At 49.8% G+C, this 26248-nt stretch overlaps 1 protein-coding gene across 5 annotated transcripts in view; it reads left to right on the top strand.

The window, feature by feature from the left end:
* Positions 1 to 26248, top strand: part of TRAM2 (translocation associated membrane protein 2) — a 78239-nt gene that overhangs the window by 19512 nt on the left and 32479 nt on the right. For 4 of the 5 annotated variants that reach the window (XM_082638025.1, XM_082638029.1, XM_082638027.1 and 1 more), the window contains exon 2: positions 20065 to 20128. In XM_082638025.1, the coding sequence (XP_082494151.1) occupies positions 20065 to 20128 (64 nt within the window). Of the gene's footprint in view, positions 1 to 20064; positions 20129 to 20208; positions 20427 to 26248 lie in introns of those variants that run through there. The other variant, XM_082638028.1, reaches the window with a different exon arrangement.

The following is a 26248-nucleotide window of genomic DNA, read 5'->3' as shown; positions in this document are numbered from 1 at the left end:
AGAATCTTTGGACAGCCTCTTGCTCAGTGCTCATAGCCCGGGGCTGCTGAGTTCTCTTCCCTGCCCAGGGGTGCACTCACCTGCTACCTGGTGGAGGGGGAGCTGTTGGGGGCGGTGGCCTTATCAACACATTATTTGTTAAACCTGATTATGTAGAGGGGGTGGTGGGAGGAGCCTTGGGGCTTTCAGTGGTTTCCCATCGAGAAGACACACAGAAAATGATAAATGACAAAGCAATGATAACAAATTAGAAGAAAAATGGCTAATTGTTACTTAGTGAATGTGTGGTGTGCCCGGCCTTGTGCTAGATCTGACCTTCTAATTGCACTAATCCCCGTAACAGTTCTCTTTAATAGATCCTGTTATCTCTGTCTACACAGCACAAGCCGAACAGCTCCATCTGAGTTGCTGAGGGCAGAGCTGGGGTTTAACACAGTCTCTCTGAATTCAGAGTCCAGGCTCTTCACTGTCATGCTCTCCTGCTGCTCAGGAAGGAGCACAGGCAGCGTGGGCTTCCGGGGTGACGGAAGGAAGCAGCGCGGACGGCAGGGTGGGCAGAAGGCTTGCAGAGGAGGTGAGGCCAGAGTTGGCCCTCAAAGGGAAGTCGAAGCAGAGACACAAGTGGAAGGCAGAACAGGGGACTGGCGTTCTGGGCAAGAGAAGGCATTCGGAGAACCGAAGAAGGCAGTTAACAGAGGAAATGCTACAAAAGTTCCTGGGGCCGGGTAGGCTTGGGAAATGTGAGGCCAAACAGATATATTTACCGCAGGACTTGTCAGAGCCTTTAATGTAGTAGTAAGCAGTAAGGAGTCTTGTATCCCTGCACCAAACATATTTGTTGACCTTGGAGAGTATTTCATGGAGTAATATTCTAGAATATTTTTTAGGACATCCTAATGTCCTAAAATGGGGAGTTGTGATAATCAAGGGTGGAAAGGGAAGGAGGTTCAGGATTGTCAGGTTGAAGGGTTAGACGTTATCTTGAAAGCAGAAGGGAGCTTGGAAGGGGGTTTATATTGTTCATCTTATGTATAGCGTGGCTGTTCTATCTAGGATGTTGGGAGGAGAGGGAGGAAGGTTGTGTCCTAAGGGAGAGAATCCAGTTAGAAGCCTCTTCTGTAGGCTGGTGAGAGATGAGGGTGTGACTGGAAATAATGGATTTAATAACATAATAAAGGAAAAAGCCAGCAGGTGGCTGTAAGGGACAGTGGGGCTCCTTGCCTGCAGCCTGGGACATGGGCAGATATAGGGATGTCTCTTGGGTACCAGCTTTTGGAATAAAGATGCACAGTTTGATTTTTGGCATGCCGAATGGAGTTGATGGTGTGATGTTTAGGTAAAGATGCAGGAACGTCCCCCAGCAGAAGATCTGAGTAGGAAAAGTAGATTTGAGTGTCACTGGAATAGAGGTGGTCACTGGGGCAGGATTTCTAAGGGAGAAGGGCCAAGCCTTGAACCCTGTACCCTGGGGATGGGGGTGAATCTCTGTCCTGGAAGCATCCGTGTGTGAAGGAATCCCAGGGACCAAAGGGACTTCAGAGAACACCCTTTAAAAGAGGAGATGGGGCTTTCCTGGTGGCTCAGTGGCTGAGAGTCCGCCTGCCGATGCAGGGGACACGGGTTCATGCCCCGGTCGGGGAAGATCCCACATGCCGCGGAGTGGCTAGGCCCGTGAGCCATGGCCGCTGAGCCTGCGCGTCCGGAGCCTGTGCTCCGCAACGGGAGAGGCTGCAACAGTGAGAGGCCCGCATACCGCAAAAAGAAAAAAAAGAAAAAGAAAAAGAAGAGGAGAACCCCAAGGCCTTGTGAGTGGGGTAGTAGCCTGAGGCTCACATCTGGTTTGTGGCTGAGCTCCTAAGAACAGTCCCCCTCCCTGTGCTGTTTTCCTCCTGTTCTGCAGGGCCACCTGCTTCCTCTTCTTGGTGGTGTGTATTGCGTTGGGGTGAGATGTTTGCAGGTGCTTCAGGAGGGCTGCAGGTGGCTTCCTTGCAGGTGTGGCCACCAGTACCCACCAGGACTTTGGACTTGGGTCACTTCTTGTCCCCCGCATGCTCCCCCTGGGCAGAAGAAGGGCGTGAGGGTCTGGTGGGCTCGTGGTCTCGTCCAGGGGCCCGTCTCCTCCAAGTCCTTGTCTTCTGGACTTCGCATGGGGGAGGCTGCAGCCTCTGTCTTTAAGGCTGGAGATGGGCTGGCCGCTGGGACTGTTGACTCTCGGTGCCCTGCCTGCCTAGCCTCGGGCTGGGGCCCAGTGTGGCCCGGGGCCTGCTTGTCAGCACGTGGCTTGGGTTTCCGTGTTAACGTTCCCACGTTGGGATCGCAGAGGATCGAGTGTCGAGCTGGCTGATCGCGCTGAGCCTTCTGGAGCAACCAGCTGTGGAACTTTCAAAGGGCCGTGTGTAACTGGCTTGGGAGATGTGGTGGGTGCCAGGGGGACCGAGATGGGGACAAAGAAGCCAGTTTGTAGAAGGAAAAAAATAAATGAGCATAACAGTCTTGGGCCGTTTGGGTGGGGCATGGTGCTTGGGCACCTTGGAACCCCTTTCCTCTTCCCTTCGGATTTTTCCTCTTCCAGAGCCCCCTTTGGCCAGTGACCCCTGCAGACCCCCTCTGGGTAAATACAGCCCCTGTCTCCCACCACCTCGCTCATTACACATTCCTTTAATCCGGCCCATCTCCAGGTTGCCAGCTGGCAGAGACTCAGCAGATTCCAAACCCCAGCTGGTGCCAGAGTGTTTACACGGGGAAGCTTGGCAGACAACTTGCCCCCAGGCTGCTCAGCTGGAGGAAAAGGTGGAAGGCTGTCCCAGAGCTGAGGGTCAGTTTGTTTGCAGACTTTCCCTCCTCCCTCTCTCCCCCTCCCCTCTCCCCCACCCTCCTTCAAGGCGCACTCTATCCCCACAAAGTAAAAGGGAAAAGAATCCCCTGTGTCTGAGGGGGTGCTGGGCTGGGGACTCCCCGGCTCACCCCTTCCACCCACTTTCGTGCAGCGCTTGGAGCACGTGCAAGCTGAGAGCCTTTTACTTCCTGACTGGAGCAGATCAGATTATTGAGACCTTATTTGTCAGTGTAAAGTCAGTCCCCAGAGTGGACGTGACTTTCCAAAATCAGGGCTAGAAGCTCTGCGGTCGAATACCTGTGGCCTGGGATTCCTTCCTGCAGCCTGAGGGCAGTGGTGTCCTCAGAAAAGGCCCCTGAACATGCAGGCGGGTGGTCGCTGGTCCACAGCGGGGGCTTGTCTTGATGGGAGTTTGTGAGAAGCCAGTCCCCAGGCTTCCTGCACAAAGAAAGTGGTTTCTCTTGGTTGTCAGCATTGTCCATCACTGGGAACTCAGAGAGTGACTGTGTGCCTGCCTCCCACTAGTTTCCCAGGTGATATTCCCACCATGTGTGGATGGGAGAGCATTTTGCTGATTTGAAGCGCCCTGTTGCCAGCGGTTGTATTGATGAGGTTAATGATTATCATGTGGGGTTAGTATTAAGCCTTTTATTTGAGGAGCCTATTGGCTTCCGTCAGGGTCCCACAGGAAACAGATGGGGTGATTGAAGGTTATTGAAGGCACTCTTTTTTTTTTCTTTTCTTTTCTTTTTTTTTTTTTTTTGCGGTATGTGGGCCTCTCACTGTTGTGGCCTCTCCTGTTGCGGAGCACAGGCTCCGGACGTGCAGGCTCAGCAGCCATGGCTCACGGGCCCAGCCGCTCCGCGGCATGTGGGATCTTCCCGGACCGGGGCACAAACCCGTGTCCCCTGCATCGGCAGGCGGACTCTCAACCGCTGGGCCACCAGGGAAGCCCTGAAGGCACTCTTAGCAAGGGTGGGGATGTGATGAAGGAAGACAGATTAGGGATGGTAAACCCCCCAGGGCTTGCAATCGTGGAAGATAGCCCTAAACCTGAAGAGACTGGGGATGGAGTGGATGCAGAACTTGTTGAGATGTAAAGGAGAGAGGGAGGGAGAGGTCATGGCCACGGGAGCTGTGGCTGCAGGAGCGGGGCTGGACCTTTGGTACTGGATCTAGCCACTGCCACATCGCCCAGTGGGGAGGGAGCCAGGCAGTGACCCCCTCCTGGTGCCCTCTCACCTCCTGTGGATTCAAGCGAAGTCAGGGGTCCAGGAAGCCCATTGCTGCCCTCCATAAAGGTCACCCGCCCTCTGCTCTGGGCCCCGGGGCAGGATGGAGACCCATACAGCCCTGTAGCAGTTGCCGATTCTCTTCCATCTCCTGTGTGAGCCCTGCCTCCTTTATGCCCACGGGCAGTCAGAAGCGGGGGTGGGGGGGGTGGCGAAGCGAGACCCGTGCTCCTGAAATACTGCAGACGCTGACAACAGCCCTTTGGGGCAGATGTTTCCTGACTGCAATAAGCCAAACCATGTAACGCGTTTACTTTAAGCTACTTATTACCCTGATCTCTGGTGAGACCAGGATTGCCCTGGCTTCTGAGAAGTGGCAGCACGTCAAATGCTTCCGCATCCCTCTTTTGCCCCAGTTCAGACAATACTCAAACACCACTTACACCCATTTCCTTCTCGGCCAATGAGTGCCCTGTACCCTCGGCCCTCTGGGACCAAGAGGAGGTTCCAGGGGAGCATAACTAGGATTCTGATCATGTGTCCGATTACCACTAGTCTTGGAATATCTGTATCCATCGGGAAATTACTTCCCCGACAGTTTCAAGTGGAGGAGCTCAGACTCACTAGACCGTCAGGTAACTGATAAAATTTAATCGGTAAATTATGAAATGTGGGACAGCCTGTAGAGTTTTGTGGCTGGAAATGGAGTTTGAATTTTTATGTGACAGTGTTGCCTCCCTAATTGAAGGAAGCAGTTGTTTTTTCATCTGGGCTTGGCTATTCGGGGAAGCAAGATGTTGAAATGCCCACGATGCTGGAATGGACAGCATCCCATTGATGAACTCAGTAGGCAAAAAGTTGACTTTGGAGCCCGGTAGCTTTTAGAATGAATGGATGCATGCAAGCTCCAAGGGGTCTGAGGGCCAGATTTCCTTTCCGCTTCCCGGTTTAGACTAGCTTGTTTGAAACACAAGGGGGATCTCAGCTGTTCTGAAGTTGGCCCATGCAGTAGATGGCCCCCCAAAGCCACCATGATGCACTAAGCCAGCTGGTTCTATGTGGAGGCCTCCTGCACTTTCCCAGCACAATCGTGATTCTTCTTACCCTCCCCCCTCCCCTCTACCACAATCTGTAGTCTTCCTGGCTCAGCTCACCCCGTCCCAGAAGTCTTTCCTGAGTAGATCCATAGATCTCCATACCCAGAGCACTTACTGATACTTACTGAGTCCCTCCTTTGTGCCAAGGACCCTAGGGGTGCAAAGATGAATGAAGCCGTGGTCTCTGCCTTGGAAAAGTAAAAGAGCCCCGACTTGTCCTCTGTTCATGTCCTGATTCATGACATCTTTTCTTGTTGTCTTACAAATAATTCTTCACTCCTCAAAGTCTCCATCATTAGTTTTCAGGTCCGTTGTTCAGGGGTGCACGTGGTTAGGAGTCCACACGTCACAGTCTGGTGAATCTTGGGTTCCAGTCCCACTTCTGGGGCTTATTAGCTGTGTGCCTTTGGACAAGCTTCCTAAGCTTTTTTTTTTTTTTTTTTTTTTTGCGTTACGCGGGCCTCTCACTGTTGTGGTCTCTCCCATTGCGGAGCACAGGCTCAGCGGCCATGGCTCACGGGCCCAGCTGCTCCACGGCATGTGGGATCCTCCCGGACCGGGGCAGGAACCCGCGTCCCCTGCATCGGCAGGCGGACTCTCAACCACTGCGCCACCAGGGAAGCCCTTCCTAAGCTTTTTGAGCTTTGATTGTTCTGTATAATAGGGCTTCTGGGAGGATTAAATGAGAGAATTTCCGTTAAGTGTTTACAGTGATTCCTGGTACATAGTAGGAGCACAGTAAACAGTAGTAGTAGTTTCTTCTAGAGCTGGAGGTTACATGAGGTGAAGCTGTTTGGTGTTCAGCACAGGGCCCAGCATTTAATGAGATCTCACACATTCAATGTTGTTCCTTACAGACTTGTTGACGTAATCACATAAAATGGCTCAACCTGGCTTGACTTGCAGTAAATGTTCAATAAAGGGCGGTCAGTTTTATCACCTCTGAAATTGAGGAGTTGCACTAGATTGATAGTTTCGCTTCTAATTTTGGTCTCTGAGCCTTTGAGGGAAGGAAGTGGGTCTTAGAATTTTTTTCATCTCCAGTGGCATTGTGCCTTGCCCAGGGCATGCACTCAGTAAATATTCTGTGATTGACGGGTTGATTTTATATTTTTTAAAGTATTTAAAATTCTTTAATTTTTAATTCTTCAGTTCTAACCAAAGGTATGTTTCTGGGGTGTGAAAGGGTCTTACCAGCCTGCTTTGCGTGCACACGTGTGCGTGCATACACACGCACTTCTAATGCTTTTCCTGGACACATCGATAGAAACCCCGGTGGGACCATTGGCAGATCCAGGAGAAGGCCCCAGGAGCCCCCTCTGTGGCAGTAGTGACAGGCACTGCAGGCCTCAGAACGTGGACCCTGGCCCTTGGCCAGATGCTTATCTGTGTGTCTGAGGGTTCTGATTCGAAACCCCATCAGCCCAGCTAGAGCTGGTGAAGGCTGTTGGAGGGATGGGAAGCCGGAGGCCTCCTGGGGCCAGCGGCCTCACGATCCCCCCGGAACCCGCAGAACAGCCATCCTCCTGAGAGTCCATCCAGGTGGCCCTGCCTCTCCCTCTCGGGACATGACTGAAGGTGAAGCGATGGCCTCGGAGAGGGGCAGTGCGGTGCTGGGTCAGAGGAAGCGACTGACGAGACAGAGATGGTGCCCAGCCCTGTAGCGCGGGACGGGGAGGGGGTGTTAGTTTTGGTTTTGCCTCTCCCACCACGTCCTCCACTGCCCTCTTTGACTTCCTGTTTCCCCCTCTGAATTCCATCAATTCAAGGCGTGCTGATGGAGCCTCTTCTCTGGATCTAGACAAGTGTCAGAACTTCAGAGGGGGCAGGGATCTCGGGGAGAGGGGCCTGAGGGGGGAGCTGCCCAGGGCCGGTGCTCCCCTCGGCCATCCCTCTCCTGTGGTCCTGGAGCTCATTCCCTGAAGAGAGCCCCCTTGAATAGACGTATTCCTTGCAGCTCTCCCGTTTTCTGCATATCCAGTCCCTTTTCTTCCAGCGGTCTCTCCCCTCACCACACGGAGGTGCGGAGGTTCGAGCTCTCGCATCCCTCCCTGACCGCCCAACGCTGGAACAGGCGGTGCAGCCTCATTTCCCCTCCTCTCTCCCCTTCCCACTCACCCGTGCACCAGCTTCTGCCCCTCCTTCTCTGCAACATTTACTCAGCAAGGTCTCTGATGACCTTCCCATCCCCAGATCGGATAGACTCTTCATGTACTCTTTCATTCCACAAATATTTATTGGGCTTTCACTGTTCCAGCTGCTCTGGATCCATCAGAAAAAAAAAAAAATTAAGACCCCTGCCGCCTGCAGCAAGCATCTCAGTGCCAGGCTGACTGGTCCTCCCCGGAGCTCAGACTCCTTCCGACGTCGCTCTCCTCCCCTGGCTGTTGGGCCCCTTCTGCTTCCTTCTGCCTCTGTGACTGGTCCTTCTCAGCCCCCTCCCTCCCTCCCCCTCCCCCCTCCCCCTCCCCCTCCCCCCTCCCCCCCCAGCCCTGGACCACAGCTGTTTTCCCTCTCAGTTGATCATCCCACCACCCGCACGATTCGGGATAGCCATCCTAACACCAAGCACGTCTCATTGAAGCTGTAGGTTTCTACGACAGTTTCCTGAACAAGCCCAGAGCACTGCTCTTGGCTACTCCCCGTCTGAATTGACTGTGCCATCGAGCCCTCTGAGAACGACCCCACGCTGCCTGTGTCTGTGGCTGTCACCTTCATGCAGGCCTGTTATCCTTCCTTCCTACTGGCTTCCTGCCCCCACGCTTCCCCAGCCTGTCCTCTGCGCCCGGAGCGGCACGAGCTCTCTGCAGTGGAGACCTCATCGTGCTATATGCCTTGCTTAAAGCCTCCTGCAAGTCGGATAAAGTCCAGTTTTGTTTGGTTTTGTTTTGCTTTGTTTGCGGTACGCGGGCCTCTCACTGTTGTGGCCTCTCCCGTTGCGGAGCACAGGCTCCGGACGCGCAGGCTCAGCGGCCATGGCTCACGGGCCCAACCGCTCCGCGGCATGTGGGATCCTCCCGGACCGGGGCACGAACCCGTGTCCCCTGCATAGGCAGGCGGACCCTCAACCACTGCACCACCAGGGAAGCCCTAAAGTCCAGTTTTTGTACCTGCCATAAAGAGCTCTTCATAGGACCTGGTTCTTGCCAGCCTTCCCGCCTCATCACCTTCCTCACACAGACCATCTCCCGGGAGTCCTGTTTCTTCTGCTTCTCTGCCTGCCTGCACGCAGCCCCTTCCTGCCTTCTTTCAGCCTGTCCATCCCTTCAGGATACAGATTGGGCAGAACCTCCCAGCAGAAGTTCTCCACGGCAGGTGGGACCCCCTCTGGTCTCCCGAGCTGCTGTGCGTTACCCTCTAATAATGACGATGTTGTGTTGCAAATGAGCTTTTCCACACTGATTTGTCTGGCTGGGCTCCAGATTTGGGTGGTGCCTTTCCTGCCTGGGTTGGTGTTTGGGGCGAGGGCATTCCTGTGTCTGGGAGTCGAAGGGGCAAAGCTTAGAAAGCTGAGGTGGGGTCGCTGTGGAGTCCTGGGATCCAGGCAGGGGTCCTGATTCCTTTGTAGGCACCAGGGAGTCATGGAGGACTCTGGAGCGGGGCCTGTGGTATTTTAGGAAGGCAGATCTGTAGTCTTTCTCAGTCAGGGAGATGGCGAAACAGCACTCAGGGTGGTTCCCCTCTGCAGGCCACGGCCTTGGTTCCTACCTTAGGGTGTGGGGACAGAGCAGTGGCTGAAGAGCTGTGGCCCCTCCCAGGCTTCGACAGGGAGGGGTCCCCACCCCCTTATGTGTGCCTGTGTGTCTGCGTCCTGCCCTCCCCCGCCTCTTGCTGTGTGGTTGTGTTGCAAGGAGATCATCTGGGCTTCTCGGCCAAAGCTTAAGGTCACTGGTGTCCCTGGCGGTTCCTGTTCCTTCTTGTGTCCCCCTGAAATAGAGTGGGGCACGCCTGGCCCCTGGCTCTTGCTCCAAGGCCTGGCTTCACCAGCAGGTGGGGACGGGGCGTTGCACACCGAGCGTCAGATGAGGGTGCCTGCAGCCTGCCTGCAGCCTCTGAGGCCCCACCGTGAGTTCAGACTCCGTCCGGCTTCTCCCTCTGAGGTGTGGTTTCCTTCCTGGGTTGCCTTCACCTGTGTGAGGTCACAGGCAGCCTCCTGGGGTGCTGAGATGCTGTGATGGAGGCTGGCCTCCGGGGCAGAGAAGAAACACCACACATTTTTAGCTGTCATGTAAAATACCACTTTCAGTTAGTAAAATGAGATTTTGTACTAACATATATAGCTTTATCTGAGTGTGCGTATGTGTGTGAGTGTGAGAGAGAGAAAGTATCTTAGAATACAGCATGTAACCTAGATATCAGCGTTTGCCTGGGCTTTATTTATTCAGTTGAGGGGTATGGAGGGACTCTTGAGGCAAAATGTGGGTAGTGTTTCCCTCAAGCAATGCCTTTGGGGTTCGGTTTGTATTTTCTGTTTATCTGTAGCACATTTTTCTGGGAACTTTTGCCTTTTATGTTGTTATTTTCCTTCTCCACTTTGAAGATGATTTGGAACATCCCCTTGTGAATATTATTTGCTGACAAACAGGGATATTTGAGTGCTGGGTGTTTTTTATTCACCTTGATGGCCTTGATTTAATTCACCTGAATCAAATCATCATCCAGTAAGTTCTCTCAGGTGCCCGCCTGCAGGTGGTCTTGACAGGCCTTTGTAGACTCAGGTGAGGTAGGCTGGATGCCTGCCCAGGGCGGGGTTATAAGGCGTGTCCCGTGAGAGCGGGGAAAGAGACAGTTCGGACTTAGGACGCGCAGAGCAGAGCTCCCGGCCTGGCCTCCGTTTCCTACGAGGGTGGAAGGTAAGGCTGGTGTGAGGTGGCACCACAGAGGCCGTTGCTGGGACCTGTCACCTAACCCCTCACCCCTCAGTGGGGTAGGGGTGTGCAGATTCGGGACGGCGGAGATCACACATCCTCAATGCCAGAGGAATGGCGTATTGTATAAAACTCGCTTATTTGCCCTAGTTTGCTCAGTTGGAGCGTGGGCAGAGGTGGACAGCCTGGGTCAGGGCCTCCCTTCATGGGCCTGACACAAGCCGGAGAGGCATCTGAGGGTTCCCGTGGGAATCAGCCTCTGCCCTGCCGATGGGCCTGGTTGGTGGCCCCTGGAGACGCTTCTTTGCTGTCTCAAGTTTGTTTTTCTAGCAAGCTCCGCTCCCCATGCCTGGCTCTTCAGTCAGAAGTTGGGGATGGACGTGCTGATGTTCTGAGTAGGAGACTTTCCAGATGGTGGAGAATAATTAAACATGGTGGCAGTCAATCACTGTCTGCCTGCTCTTTTCTTCCTTGATTGTAAATAAGCAAATGAAGGCAAATCCACCTGGGCCCCGCCTGGTCCAGCTACCTGGCTCTTCAGAGCTCCTGAATAATCCTTTCGCTGGAGCCTAAAATTCTACACTCCAAAACTATTTCTTTTTTCTTTTTTTTTTTGCGGTACGCGGGCCTCTCACTGCTGTGGCCTCTCCCGTTGTGGAGCACAGGCTCCGGACACGCAGGCTCAGCGGCCATGGCTTACGGGCCCAGCCGCTCCGCGGCATGTGGGATCTTCCCAGACAGGGGCACGAACCCGCGTCCCCTGCATCGGCAGGCGGACTCTCAACCACTGCGCGACCAGGGAAGCCCCTTTGTTGATTTTTAATTTATTTTTAAAGGTCATATTGCATCTGAACAGGTGGATTTTGTCCAAAAGGTAAAGATATTTTGTCCTGACCTATGTGGGTGTTTTAGGAATATCCACAAAGAATCTGAACTCTGCTATGTGGTGCAAGAGAAGCACAATTTGAGAACACTGACATTCTAAAAAGTTATTTTGTGTGAACACTTCCTTATTTTGTTGTTATTTAAAAAATTTTAATGACCAAGCGCTTCTTTATTTTTATTTGTTTTTAGCTTCTGTGAGGAATGGTTTATGAGTATGCTGACCCACCCAAACAAGGGGAAAGCTCCTGGGGCTGGGGGTGAAATATATAATCAAGTAAGAGTATTTGAAATATTGACCCAGGGCTCTTTTTTGAGGGAGCAGATGAGAGTGTATACTAAGGCCTCCAGAGAAGAAGTATATTTATTACATGGAATGTAGGTATTTTATCTAAGGCTATCGGTAAGGCACATAGTAGGTCAAGTTCAATAGGACTCGGTGCTTTCACTGCCGAGGGCCCAGGTTCAATCCCTGGTGGGGAACTAAGATCCCATGACGAGGCCAAAAAAAAAAAGAAACAGAATTAAAAGCTCAACTTTAGAGATTTTTAAAACTTTGTAAGTGACCCTTTTTTTTTTTTTCGGTACGCGGGCCTCTCACCGCTGCGGCCTCTCTGGTTGCGGAGCACAGGCTCCGGACACGCAGGCCCAGCGGCCACGGCTGACGGGCCCAGCTGCTCCACGGCATGTGGGATCCTCCCGGACTTGGGCACGAATCCACATCCTCTGCATCGGCAGGGGGACTCTCAACCGCTGCGCCACCAGGGGAGCCCCTAAGTGACCCTTTCTAAATTCCTCTTGATCCCAAAATAAAGTTTAGACCCTGGAACCAGTGAATGTCCTAAAGCAAAGCACTATGATCGCATTGCGGCTTCTCTGATGATACAGGTTTTTCTCATAAATATCCAGTGTCGTTTTTTAATCCGATACAAAACTGCAGTCGTGACCGTTAATAGGAAGTCTTCTCAGCTGGTGAACACAGGCTTGTAGAGAATCTGGTTTGTGTGTTTGGGTAGCTTTGCCTAGTTCTTACATTAAGGCAGTTTTTCAAGTGAGAAAACGGAATCTCCAAACGTTGCTAAAAGCCACCCAGAAGGTCCTGTCAGCATCCTGCCCCTGGCTGTAGGCACTCGGCCCTCCCCGCCAGCCCCTGGTCATCCAGACGGAAAATTTCAGAAAGCAAGCATGAAAAGCATCTTTGTCTCAGCTGTATCTGCCTTTTATTGAGTGACAGTGGGGCTGCAAACCTCATACCTCAAGTACTGGCCCTAAAAAGGTGTGTGCAGGTGACCAGCCCAACTCATAAAGCCAACACTTCAGGAGAGAAGGGCTAAAAGACACTTTTATTAAAAAGAAAAAACAAACCAAAAAACCCTTCCTCATCAGTTGGGCATGACTTTTATTTATTTATTTATTTTTAATTTTTTTCTTTTTCTTTTTTTGCAGTTTTTAAAAATTGAAGTATAGTTGATGTGCAATATTATATGTTACAGGTGAACAGTATAGTGATTCACAATTTTTAAAGGTTATACTCCATTTATAGTTATTATAAAATATTGGCTATATTCCCCATGTTGTACAATATATCCTTGTAGCTTATTTTATACATAATAGTTTGTACCTCTTAATCCCCTACTCCTGTGTTGCCCCTCCCCCCTTCCTTCTCCCTGTTGGTAACCACTAGTTTGTTCTCTATACCTGTGAGAGGCATGACTTTTAAATGTTCTCCTGTCTGAGTGAAATTTTTCTATCCACCGCCTGGGCAGAAAGATGCAAAATCAATTTTGGGAAATTCTGAGTGGGGGTCGTTTGGCTTCCTGAGAGCAGGCTGGGCCGGGAGAGGGGGACAGGTCACTTGGCTCTACTTGTGCCCCTGAGGACCAGGGCATGAGCATCTCTCAGTCAGAGGGGTTCCAGGTTGGCCACGTGGACTGTGTTTCAGCCCCGGGGTGAGAGAGGCGTTGTTCATCGTGCAGCGCAGTTTGGAGCAGGGCTGCCTGTGAACAGGGGGCCTCCTCCCCTCTCCTGTCCTTGGTGGCTAGTCTTGCAGCGCAGCCCCTTCCAAGGACTAGTGCGTGAATGTGGCCAAGAAATAAATGATAAACCAAACCAAAGGTCAAATACTGCTTACCAGGAAAACCATGAGACTGCCTTCATGACATCTCTCCTTTCTTATCTTTGGTGCCCAGATATCAGCTTGCAGTGTAAAAGAGCAGATTGGGGTATTGGGAAGCCCAGGTGTGTCCGGTATCTGGGGCTTGCGGGCTGGCAGGTTGTCTTGAGAGGGCTTGTTTTCTCGCTGTTGGATACAGATGACACCTGGGCCTCATCTTCACAACGTGCAGAAGCAGGAATATATTTTAAACTTGTGGGAAGACCTCTCAGCAGGCTGTCAGCGTGAGGCTGTGTTTTTGGCATTGACAGGAAGTGGAACCAGGAAATGATAGCCTTTTGGAGCTGAAGGTGGAGAGGACCTCTAAGGACATCCGTTCTGACCACCTGATCCTTTCTATGCTTATCTGTAAAATGGGAATGTTATGAGTGTCTGCCTCATAGGGTGGTTGTGAAAACTACAGGAAGTAATTTCTGTAAAGCACTTAGAAACGTGCGTGGCACTGAGTAAACCCTTGATAACATTCACAGCCATTATTTTTGGTGTTCATGGATGAGAAGACTGGGGTCCAGAGAGGTAAAATGCCTTGCCTGATGTCTCCCAGCTGCCGCCCCAGCAGAACTGGGACTGGAGTCCAAGTCCACTGTGCTCTTCTGGCAGCAGCTGTTTACTGGCATCCTTGGTCTAGCTGCAACTGAGAGCTCAGATTCATGCGCCCCTAATAGAACATGGCATGTGGAACGGTTTTGGTTTTGTTATGGCTACACAAGCATGCTCGGTGTCACTGCCTTTGTGCTTGACGCCCTGTTTGAGTTAAAAGTTCAATGAGGCTTCCTCTGTGTGTGTGTGCGCGCGCGTGCGTGTGCATGTGTGCGTGCGTGTGTGGTGGCCCCTGCTACGTAATTTAGTGTTCTCCTTTGCATTAGTGTATTAGCATGTTTCCGCTTTTAACCTTTCACCCACTGATCCAGGCATTTAAAATGCTATTAAACTCAATAATGTTTCCATCAATAGCCTTAGAGGTATGGGAAATAATTGGAATGACTTTTTTTTTTTTTTTTTTTTTTTGCGGTACGCGGGCCTCTCACTGTTGTGGCCCCTCCCGTTGCAGAGCACAGGCTCCGGACACGCAGGCTCAGCAGCCATGGCTCACGGGCCCAGCCGCTCTGCAGCATGTGGGATCTTCCCCGACTGGGGCATGAACCTGCGTCCCCTGCATCGGCAGGCTGCGCCCCCAGGGAAGCCCCTGGAATGACATTTTTAATAGGCTCCTGTTCCTCAGCCCTCTGTGTTACACAAACCCAGCCAGCGCTGGCAGAGGGGGGCTTGTTGGCCATTTCGTCCCTGGTCTGAGGTTGGGAAGAGATGGGAGTGAAGTTTTGGGGTGCCAGAGGACCTTTTAAAGCACAGAGAATGGTTTCTGTGCTGGAAAAGTAGAGTTGCTATTTTAGGGCAGTCTTTTTTGTTTTCTAAATTAATGGGCGAGGTGAATCCAGGAGCTGATCCCTCCTTCCTCCTTCCGATGGCTTCGAGAAAGCTTAGGGCCAAATTTCTGGGGACCTTTAGCCAACAAGTTGGACTTTCTGGAATGAGATTTTGTGGATCAGTCTCATTCTGGCTCCTTCTCTTTGCCTTCAATATATATTTTTGGTTGTCCTCTCCTGCTTCTGTTTTAGGTCACCGTTCTATTCTATGTGCCGTATTGTGTGTCTCCTAAATTTGTTTTTGGAACACAGTTTTAAAAAATCAAATTGAATGTTGTCTTTTCTGTTTGTAAAGTTGTGAGGTCCTGCTGGGGAGGGGACCTCTCTGTGCCCCAGGTTTAGCCTCTTCATCGATAAAACAGGGAAATGGACATTATCTTAATGAGACGTGTAACGTGGGAGTGAGCACAGCTGCCTGAAAGAAGGTTGCACGGTTTGGAATGGTTTCTCCTGCTACGACGAGGGGTGTAGGGATGGAAAAATACTGGAATCTCAAATTTTTTGCTTTAATCAGAGTCCCAGGTCCTATTCTCTTAGAATCATGTTCAGAGAGCATTTGTTAAGCGTTCGTCTGCGGTTACTAAATATTATAGCTGCTTGCAGTATTCTCTCATCAAATAGGCATTTATGAGAGAGCTACAACATGCCCAGCACTGGGACAGACCCCAGGGGGAGAGAGGGGACATGCACAGGGGAATGAATGAGGGCAGAGGACAAGCTGAGGGTCAGGTGACAGTGCAGTACTGGCTCCCCTGCTTCATCATGTCTGCATTTATCAAGTGCGTGCCGAGCACGGGCTGTTTCTGGGCACCATTGCAGGCAGTGGGTTGAAGTTAATCAAGATGAGTGAGATCCCCGCTTTCTTAGAACTTACATTCCAGTGAAGGGAGAGTTTAAAAACGAGGAAAGACAAACCCCATAAAGCTGTCTACTTACCAAGGGTGAATTTTATGGTGTGTAAATTACACCTCAATAAAGGTTAAAAAAGAAAAAAACCTCGCCCTCGTTGGCCTTTGGGTTTGCCGCAGGACAGCTGACCCTCGCTCTCCGCGCCTCTTGTGTGTGCTATGTGGCTGCTCGCTGACATGTATACGTGACCTCAGAACCTGATCTCCGGGTTTTGCGGTATCTGTGGATGTGCACAGGGCGGTGAGATGTGTGGCTCACCCAATGAGATGTCCCCGGGTGGAGGGGAATCCAGCGACACTCTGCCTTCCCGGTCCAGCTCCTGCTGTGAGCAAGTGGGCTTTTTGCCATCTGTTTAATGCCACATTCTTGCATCTTTGTGCCTTTTGTCAGTGACTTGGCTGCTTATAAAATGGCCCTCACGCATGGTGCTGGGCCGCCGCCTCAGGATCCTGAGCATGGGGAGGCCGTGAGGGGCCTGGCGGAGAACATAAGCGTGTTAGAAGGGCTTCCTTCAGGTGCGAGCCACAGGTTCAGTGTTCACGCGTCAACAGCCTGCGTTCCACACAGCGTCTTTCAACAGGAGCACACGTTAAACCAAGGTTACGTGTTGATTGGTTGATGGAAATGGACCAGAGGCCTTTAGGAACCTAACCCCTAGGAGCAGTGGTCCTTTGTCACTGGGATCACGGTAACTTCCAGAACAGAACGACTGGGAGTAACAAGAATTGACTGGATATGCAGGGCCAGACCAAGGGCACCTGTCCAGCCCATATGCCAAACGGCTGTCCTCCTTAAAACAAAGAGGGATTCTTCTTCCAGCAGTTACAGGCTGATGCTCTGTTGTGTTAACTCCTGTGTCAATAGCTGTTTCCCTTAATTCAGGGTACAGCTTCTTGTGTAGGACAGCATTACTTCACATACCATTCTTGTGGGTGTGTATATATCTGACTTGGGGCTGATGGAGACAACACCACAGCTTTTTTTTTTTAAATCTAAATTTATTTATTTATTTTTGGCTGCGTTGGGTCTTTGTTGCTGCGCACGGGCTTTTCTCTAGTTGTGACGAGTGGGGGCTTCGTTGTGGTGCGCGGTGTGGTGCGGTGGCTTCTCTTGTTGCAGAGCACGGACTCTAGGCGCGCGGGCTTCAGTAGCTCTGGATTGAGGGCTCTAGAGCGCAGGCTCAGTAGTTGTGGCACACGGGCTTAGTTGCTCCGCGGCATGTGAGATCTTCCCGGACTAGGGCTTGAACCCATGTCCCCTGCATTGGCAGGTGGATTCTCAACCACTGTGCCACCAGGGAAGCCCACAGCTTTTTTTAAATTGAAGTGTAGTTGGTTTGCAATGTTGTGTTTCAGGTGTACAGCAAACTGATCCAGTTATACATATATATATCCTTTTTCAGATTCTTTTCCATTATAGGTTATTTAATATATTTAAAATATTGAATATATTCTCTGTGCTGTACAGTAGGTCCTTGTTGTTTATCTGTTTTATATATAGTAGTGTGTATCTGCTAATCCCAAACTCCTAATTTATACCCCTCTCCCTGGCTTTCCCCTTTGGTAATCATAAGTTTGTTTTCTATGTCTAGAAACACAGCTTTTTAATTTGTTTAAAACAGACTTTCTGCCTGTTACATTTTGTGCTTTTAATTAAAGAAGCCAGTGGCATTCTTAGTCTTATCTTGTCTATGTTTTCCACTAGTATATCCCTGTGATTTTTTTGTGCCGTTTATTAACTGCCATCTTCTAAAATCTTTTTCAGTAAAAAGAAAGGATGCAAAAAAAAAAAAAAAAAGTCCATACATCTATATACACTTTCACAGTGAACCTGTTTTATTTGGCCGAGCTTTTCAGTGTTAAACATTAGGGGTAGCCCTGTGGGAAACAGTAATGAAAAGCACTAGTATGTATAGGAAATTTTTATTATATAACCACTTATCTCTATGTTGACATCAGTAAACAAAAGGTTGACCTACATGTTTTCTGTGTCACTATACTTTGAATACTTTCACGTACTCTGAATATTTTTGTGCCTTGGTCTTTATGTTCCTGTAACAACCATTTGATTAACAGAGCTAAGAAATTGATTTAAGTAGTATTTAATAAGTTGTAGCTCTTATACTAAATAAGTCAGAAGGAGAAAGACAAATACCATATAATATTGCTTGTATGTGGAATCTACAATATACAAGTGAACTTATTTACAAAACAGAAACAGACTCACAGACATAGAAAACAAATTTATGGTTACCAAAGGGGATATATTAGGAGTTTGGGATTAGCTGGTACAAACTACTTTGTATAAAATAGATAAACAACAAGGTCCTACTGTAGAGCACAGGTAACTATATTCAATATCCTGTAATAAACTATAATGGAAAAGAATTTGAAAAAGTATATATGTGTATGTATATGTTTATATATGTGTATATGTATATATATATCGCTGAATCACTTTGCTATACACCAGAAACTAATAGAACATTGTAAATCAACTATACTTCAATTTAAAAAAAATTAGAAAAGCAAGTTGTAGCTCTTGTCAAGTGGCATAAACATAATCCAAGTTATAATGTCAGAGTAAAATGAAATAAATTGCAAGTATAGAAATGCATGGGAAAAGCTCTCAGAGAACTGACCCCATACATGTGGAGAGAGGAAAGCCAAGATTGTAGAGTGAATATTTGGTTTTTAACTTTACGTATCTCTGAATTGTTTCACTTTTTAAAAAGTATGTCTCTCTTGAAGTTAAAATAAAAATTGACCTAAAACATAAGTTGATTAAATGAAATGAATTCTCTGGAAGACACAGACAGTGACTGGCCAGAGAGGCCTGCTTTGCAAGGCTGGTGAGGGTGGGGCTCCCATGAGGGGCTCCCAGGCTGGGCTACGTGTGGGCTGCTCTGGGGAGCCTGGCGGCTCCCTGATGCCCCTGAGGGGCAGGGTTAATTGGCTGGGGCAGCCCAGGCATCGAGATTCTAGAAGCTCCCCCAGGGGTTCGAATGTGCTCTACACACGGGATTCTGATGTCTCTTAGGAATGGACTCTGGCCAACTTCAGGAGGCTGTCTGGGGGTTCATACAGGTGATGGGGTCTGTGCTCCAGGGCAAGGCTGTGGGAACCCCAGCAGAAAAGTCTGGAAGGCACTCAGGGCTAACCAGCTCTTCCTCCATCCCCACTCAAGATTCAGAGCCCAGGAGAGGGGGTCTGATGGGCTGGGGAGAGGGTCTGCTCCCTGTATCCTCCTGGGAGGGCTGTGGTCACCACAGTGACACCCTCACAACACACAGCTGGGGAGAGGTGTCTCCTCTGGAAGTCCTGGTATGTTGGGAAGGGGCAAAGGGGTATGGTCAGCCAGAACCCCACAGAGGTCCACTTCAGCCCACCAGCTTAAAAGACGAGTGTGTTTCCTGAATAAAACTGAAGGAGAGATTGTGCCCTGAGCATGGTACAGCGTTTGGTGGAGGGGCCGGAAGGCATCATTCAGCCGTTTCCCTGCTGCTTTTGCCACAGTCCAGTGTGTTTCCTGCACACCCACAGTGCACCCTTCACATCTTTTTGTTTAGAGGAGAACCAGTAACGCTACTGATGAGGTGTCCCCAGGGGCCTCCCAGAAAAGGCCTGGGGTCTGGCCGCCCCTCACCTGGCCTCCCCACCTGCTCCAGAACCACGTGGTGGTGCTTCTCAGCCCCAGCTGCACGTCAGAAACATCTGGGGAGCTTTAAACAATGCTAACAGCTGGGCCATCGCCACCCAGACCAGCTGGAGTACCACAAATATCCCGCCTTTCAGAGACACGGGAAGTGAGGCTCCAGGTGTAAGATCACGGCTCCTGGCTGCGAGGTGGGCAAATGCAGAGGCAGCGTCTGAACCTAGGCAGTCGGTTCTTGAGTCCAAGCTTCAAATCCTGCATCTGTAGTCTCTCCCCTGCGGCTGAACTGCAAGAGGGCTGAGCTGGCCATTAATAACCAAGTGACGACCACAGTTTTTTCACAGCACAACCAAGATTTTAAAGGCAGCTTTCGAAATAAACAGACCAACAGTGTGGAGTGTCATGTCCTGCCCCCCAGTAGGTCATATGTGAAATTAGCAGCTGGAATTCTCTGTTTCTGAGGCTCAGGTTTAGACTTTGCGGGCTGCCGCCCACGGTGCAGTTAGCCAGCGTGCTGGGGAACCTCGGCTAGGTCCTAAGTTCTGGAAACCTCTGGAAGGCTGTGACCTTATTTTCTGTTAGTTTCTGACTTCACCAATGCTGGGGACTTAGAACTAACTTGATAAACACTTGAATGAATGAATGGATGAATGAATGAATGGCAGACAGATTTGTACCCTTTGCTGGTGAGCTCTCGGCCGGCCGAGCACACCTTGTATTCCATCTGCAGCGAGTACAAGTCTAGATACCATCCAGGACTTGGGATTGTTTCTTTTGTTTTTAGTGCAGATATTGGGAAGCGATGTCATTAAAGAAAATGGGAAAAAAAACAAATGGTGCTAACTTGTGCTCTAGGTGAAACCCTTCATTGGAGAGGCCTGTGGGTCTGAGATGTGAAAGGCGTGGCCCCGAGGGCTGGTAGCAGGCTTTGCTTGTTTCTTTCTATGTGGACAAGAAGCTAACGTGGAACTTTTTCCCTCTTTTCACAGGTCACCGCCAAGACTGCCTTCCTATTTATTTTACCTCAGTATAATGTTAGCGTGCCTACAGCAGGTAAGAAAAGCACTGGTCTCTATCTTTCCTGGGCCCTGTTAACCCCAAAGTTCTTGGAAAACTTCCTTTTCCTGTGTATGTGTATGATCATTTTAGATATTTAGACTCAGCATCCAACTCCCTGTTGCTGTGAAGATGCAGCTTCGGGCCACGTCTAGCCCTCAGCCCGAGGCTCTGCAAGCTTGAGGTTCTCGGGTCCACCTCCAGGAACTGGGCATCGTCGGTGCCCTCATGGTGAATAAAGGTGGAATGTTCTTCACTGAATCCAGCCCTCCCCTCTTCATTCTGCAGTGGACAGGCGAGTTGTCTGGACTTGGAGGTCAGATTCCTTTCTTGGCCTGGCTCCAGCGGCTAGCTGAAGGTCGCTGGGGGCAAATCCCTTAACCCATGGTCTCTGCAGGACGTGGCCGGAGTCTTTCCTGGACTCTCCTGCCCCTGCAGTCCCTGTAGCCAGGCTCTGGGGGAAGTCACCCCTCTGGGACAGCCAACTCGGCCCTTCGTCTAGAATCAGAGCGAGGGACGCTGGCAGGAGAGGGAGAAAACTCCACGCTCGTGAAGGAAGAGACAGGAAATGCCATGGCCAGCGCCGTAGTCAGGAGACAAGGCAACACCAGCTCATCCTCAGGCACATGCCAGCCTGGCAGGCACACAGACTGTCTTGTTTGATGCTGTGTGGCCCAAGGTCAAATTCAGCCTTCTCTACTCCTGTCTCTTGAAAATCCTAATAACTAGGACACCTCTAGACCCAGCTGTACTTATGATTTAAATTTTTCTTTAAGTTTTTTTGGTTTTAAAAAAAATTGGGGTAAAATACACATATCATTTACTATCATAGTCATTTTTAACTGTACGGGTTCAGTGGCATTGAAGTACCTTCTCTGTGTTGGGCTGCCATCACCACCATCCATCTCTGGAACTGTTTTCATCTTGCAGAGCTGAACTCTAACCTCTTAAACAATAACCCCCCATTCTCCCCTCCCCCACCCGCTGGCAACTACCATTCTACTTTGTCTCTATAAATTTGACTCTTCTAGGGCCTCATATAAGTGGAATCATATAGTATTTGTCCTTTTGTGACTGGTTGCAGTTTATTTTATTTTTTTTGCGGTACGCGGGCCTCTCACCGTTGTGGCCTCTCCCATTGCGGAGCACAGGCTCCAGACGCGCAGGCTCAGCGGCCATGGCTCACGGGCCCAGCTGCTCTGCGGCATGTGGGATCTTCCCGGACCGGGGCACAAACCCGTGTCCCCTGCATCGGCAGGCGGACTCTCAACCACTGCGCCACCAGGGAAGCCCTGCAGTTTATTTTTTAAATAAACATTTTCCAAAGTATATTTATGACTCTCACAGGAAATTTATAAAATACAGCTAAGCATAAGAAGATAAAAATCACACATGACCCCATCACCCAAAAACTACAGTTAGCATTTTGGACTCTTGAGTCATAACCAGTTTTTTGCTGTTAGCGGATGATGAACCCTTTTACCATGTCCTTCAGTATTCTTCCATTCAATAAGACATTTTGGAAAGCTACAGAGTATTTATTAATAGGGATTACTACAGTTATTTATTCAATCCCATATTATTGGATATTTCCAGCTTTTATAGTGCTACAGTAAACATTCTTGTGACTTCCTGCATTCATGATTATTTTTTAGGATAAATTCCTATTACTGGAATTTCTGGGTCGAGTAGTATGTACATTTTAAAGGTTTTATATATGTATTGCCAAAATACCCTCGGTCATCTAATTCTTATGACCCATAAGTCCTGTTTTTTGGTAAATATAAAATGCATAGGCTTCTTTTTTTAATGTCAAAATGCCAGTTTATTAATTTATAAAAAGATATCCACCTATCAAAGGTTGTGCTCGTATTTTCATTACATTTCTGCCCGAAGTCAGTTTCCTTTTTTTAATTTTTAAAATTAAAAAAATGTTCTGGCCATGCCACGTGGCACGTGGGATCCTAGTTTCCTGACCAGGGATCGAACTCGTGCCCCCTGCAGTGGAAGCGCGGAGTCTTAACCCACTGGACCGCCAGGGAAGTCCCTGGATTTAGAGGGGATGCCAGATCATAGCCCAGCACTGCTTTGTTAGCTACCAGGAGGAAGTATTGTCCTGGGGACCATGGCAGTTGAAGTACATGTGAGCGGGACGTGCCTTTATTGTAGGAAGGGCCTATTTGTAAAGCCAGATCATGACCAGAGGATTGATTTTTTTTTTTAGTTTGAAAAAAGACTTTGCCAGAGAAATTGGGAGACAAGTGATATCCTAACGCTTCCCTCTCATGTAGCGTGAAGCAAAGGCTTCATGCTCCAGGGCTGAGCCCAAAGCTTCCGAGCAGGAGGAGTGTCCCCCCAAGTTCCTATCATGCCCTCAATTTGTTTGTTTTAACTAATTAATTAACTGATTAATCAAACAAATATTTGTGTGCCTGCTGTGTGTCAGGCCCGGACTATAAAGTAATTATAAAACATGTCTGATCTCTGACTCGCGGAACTTACTGTTTATTAGGGAGAGAATAGATAATACACAGCAAACAATAAATACTTACAGTTGTGATAAGGGTGGTGAAGGAAATGCACAAGGTTGTGTGATAAGGAAACATCAAAGGGTGATGACCAGGTGTTTCTGGGAAACTGCCATTTGAACCGAGTGTGTGTGCAGGTGCTGTAGGGGGGCTTAGGGAGGGGGTCTGGGCAGAAGAAAGAACGTTCCAGGCATAGGGGTCAGCATGTGCAAAGGCCTCAAGTGAGGCACAGACACCTTGGCACATTCTAGCCCCTGAAGGAAGGCCAGTGTGACAGGAGCCTGCAAGGTTTGGCATTTTTCTAGGATGGGGCTATGCAATTCTACCCCTAGAATCCTCCTCCAGGCCAGAAGAAGGCCTGGGTAGAGGTGAAGGGACGTAAAATCCATACGGCAAGAGAAGATCAACTATTGCTCAATAGCCTGACTCTTATTTAAATCTGCCATTTGGGGCTGTTTGAAGTAGGACAAGCAAATCATCCAGAGAGACAGTGCAATCAGAGTAGCCTCTTTAATTTTGTTTTGAGCTCCTTGATCACCAAACCCAGTGTGGTGATGTTTGGTTTATAAGTTGCAGAGGAGGGCAGATTTCTCACGGGAAAGCAGCAGTTCATAACCGAGGCCTGTTGAGGTTGCGAATTTAAAGCCCTCCCCCCACAAATCGCTTTAAGGCTGCAGGTGCTTGGGGATGGATCCTGTTTGTATAACCAGGGTCAATGCTGATTTCTAAGGTTTCTTCTTTAAGGGGCCTGTAACTCGTTCAACTCAGTGTTGAAAATGTGAATTTTAGGAGAGCAGTAACGGTTTTCATACAACGTGATCTACCATTTCTAAATCCCTCATCCTCCCTCAGCAGAGGTTTTCAAGTTCTATAGAAGATAGCCAGTGGGAACACTGATGAGTTTTTTTGCCTGTTTCCTTTCCTCCCTCTCCTTCTCTCCTATCTTCTTCCCGGCTCCCAGCACGTGCCTATAGGCCAGTGGTGACAAACATACCACAAGGTGAGTGGCTTAAACAACAGAAATGTAACATACTGTACAAGTCCAAGATCAAGGTGTCAGCAGGGCCATGCTCCCTGGCTTGTGGCAGCGGGACACCAATCTTTACCTTGAGTCCGTGGTAGCCTCTGCGTCCCGTTTCCCCTTTCTAAAGGGACACCAGTCATACTGGATTAGGACCCATTCTACTCTACTGTGGCCCCATCTTAACTCTTTACATCTGCAATAACCCTAACTCCAAATAAGCTCACGTTCTGAAGTGCTGGGGGTTAGGAATTCATGGGAGTTTTGTGGGGACACGGTTCAACTCATAATACTAGCTGTAAATATATGATTCTGTCACATGATAATAGCTAGTTAAGAAGATTAAGCTCCGCTCAGAGAGATGAACTCAAAGAGGTGATGGGCACAGTTGTTGCAGTCAGAAGTTGTGCATCTCGGGGCAGTGCCGGCGTCCTTGGGGTTTTCTTTAAGGTCAACAGCGATGAAGCAGGAAATGTTCTTTTTTTTAATTTATAAATTTATTTTTATTTATTTATTTATTTTTGGCTGCGTTGGGTCTTCGTTGCTGCGCACAGGCTCTCTCTAGCTGCGGCGTGCGGGGGCTACTCTTTGTTGTGGTGCGCGGGCTTCTCATTGCGGTGGCTTCTCTTGTTGTGGAGCACGGGCTCTAGGTGCGCGGGCTTCAGTAGTTGTGGCTCGCGGGCTCTAGAGCACAGGCTCAGTAGTCGTGGCGAACGGGCTTAGTTGCTCCGCGGCATGTGGGGTCTTCCCGGACCAGGGCTCGAACCCGTGTCCCCTGCACTGGCAGGCGGATTCTTAACCACTGCGCCACCAGAAAGGTCCCTAAGCAGGAAATGTTCTTGTCACCACATCCCGTCTCTCCTCATTCCCACCTGTTAGGGTTGCCAGACTTAGCAAATAAAAAATCTAAGACCACCTATTAAATTGGCATTTCAGATAAACAGCAAGTACTTTTTTAAGTGTAAGTATATCTCAAAGTATATGTGGGGCATAATTATACTAGAAGAGTATTCTCTGTCTGGAATTCAAGGTTCACTGACCGTCCTGTATTTTATCTGCAACCATACACCCAGCCCAGCTCCGGCAAGGAATAAAATGTCATGTGTCTGGTCTTGCCATTAGACACTCCAAGTCTTTCTGATTCAAATACCACAGAGTATCTGCTGTTATGGCCAGAAGTATGTGGACTGTAAAAGGGCAGCAAAGAATAGAGGCTTGAGTCTTCCCGCAGACAGACTCATGGCCTGCTGGCTCCCCTTCTGATGGAGAACAGGTGACCCCAGACAGGCTAAAATGTACCAGGTTCTTTTGAGTTAGTTGTGCCACTAGTTTGCTGAGTTGTCTTGGGTAAACCATGTCGTGTCGGGGTCTCCATCCCCACCTGTCAAATCGACGGTGAAGGTCACTGTCAACCCCAACGATTCCTAAAGACAGGAATCCAGGAGGCACTTGCTACTCAGGTTGTCCACAGACCAGCATCACCTGGGAACTTGTTAGAAACACAGACTCCAGGCCCCACCTCAGGCCTTCTGCACTGGAACCTTCATGTTAACGAGATCCCCAGGTGTTTGAAGTGCTGCTGCCCTGGGTGAAAAGCTCTAAGTAGACTTGCAGATGACCCTGTGCTTCCAACCCCAAAGGTAAGAGAGGGAAACCCCGTAAATCCAGTAACTCATTTGCATCTTTCTGTTCTCGTCCAGTTTTGGTTTTGCTGTAACTGTTTAGTCTAGGAGCGGGGGAGGGGGGACTATCCCTGGGTGGATTTGGTTTCCAGCTGGGTTGCTGCTGCCCAGAAGTCACAGGCACCTAGGTGTTCCTGGGCACCTAAGAGGGAGAAGGCTGGGCGCGAGGGACCTCTTTGAGAGAAGGGTTGGTTTCACAGTAAGCAAAGGGGACAAGGACCCATCCCCTGGCTCTGTTGGTCCCGGGGGTTTTATCACCACCAGCTGCCATGTAGCATTTAGCAGCTGGAGGTGAAAAGCCCGGGACCCTCCCACACCATAGCGTGGCCCTTGTTCTCACAGCCCTTCCAAGATGAGACCCATGGCCCCATCAAAACAACCTCAGACAGATGGTTTTAAAGCCTCATTCAGCGAAGGCCTTTGGCCAGGGCTCAGAGTGTGTTTTGTTCCCTTGCTAGCTGGTAGGAGTTAGTCTTGTCTTGTGCTTGTATCATGTACTTGGAAGATTGGCATCCCATATCAAACCAAGCCCCTGTTTGTAAGATGAGCTTGTGGGGGACAAAAGGGGAAGAGACAGGTGGACGACAGGGGCTCCGGAGGAGGAAACCTGACTTGATTACAGACAAAAGCTGCCCAACCCGGACCTGTGGTCTGTCCAGCTACAGGAGACTTGAGACTCACAGAGCCTGGCCTTGTCCTTTTATACCAAGGGAGAGAGTTGCTGGACATTCCCAAGGATACAGCAGTAAGGGCAGAGGAGGGGCTGGGCTGCTCACACCCCGTGCAGCACCAGGGCCCAGGGGAGCTGTGGGAAGGGTGGGTTGCCAAACGGGATGGTGGGCATGGCCCAGGGGACCCAACGAGGAAGGCAGAGATCTGGGTCCAT

This window comes from Mesoplodon mirus, assembly GCF_964341445.2.
Source record: "Mesoplodon mirus genome assembly, chromosome: 12".
Lineage (NCBI taxonomy): Eukaryota > Metazoa > Chordata > Mammalia > Artiodactyla > Ziphiidae > Mesoplodon > Mesoplodon mirus.
The sequence above is the reverse complement of the archived record's forward strand: the minus strand, read 5'-3'. Positions and strand labels throughout refer to the sequence as shown.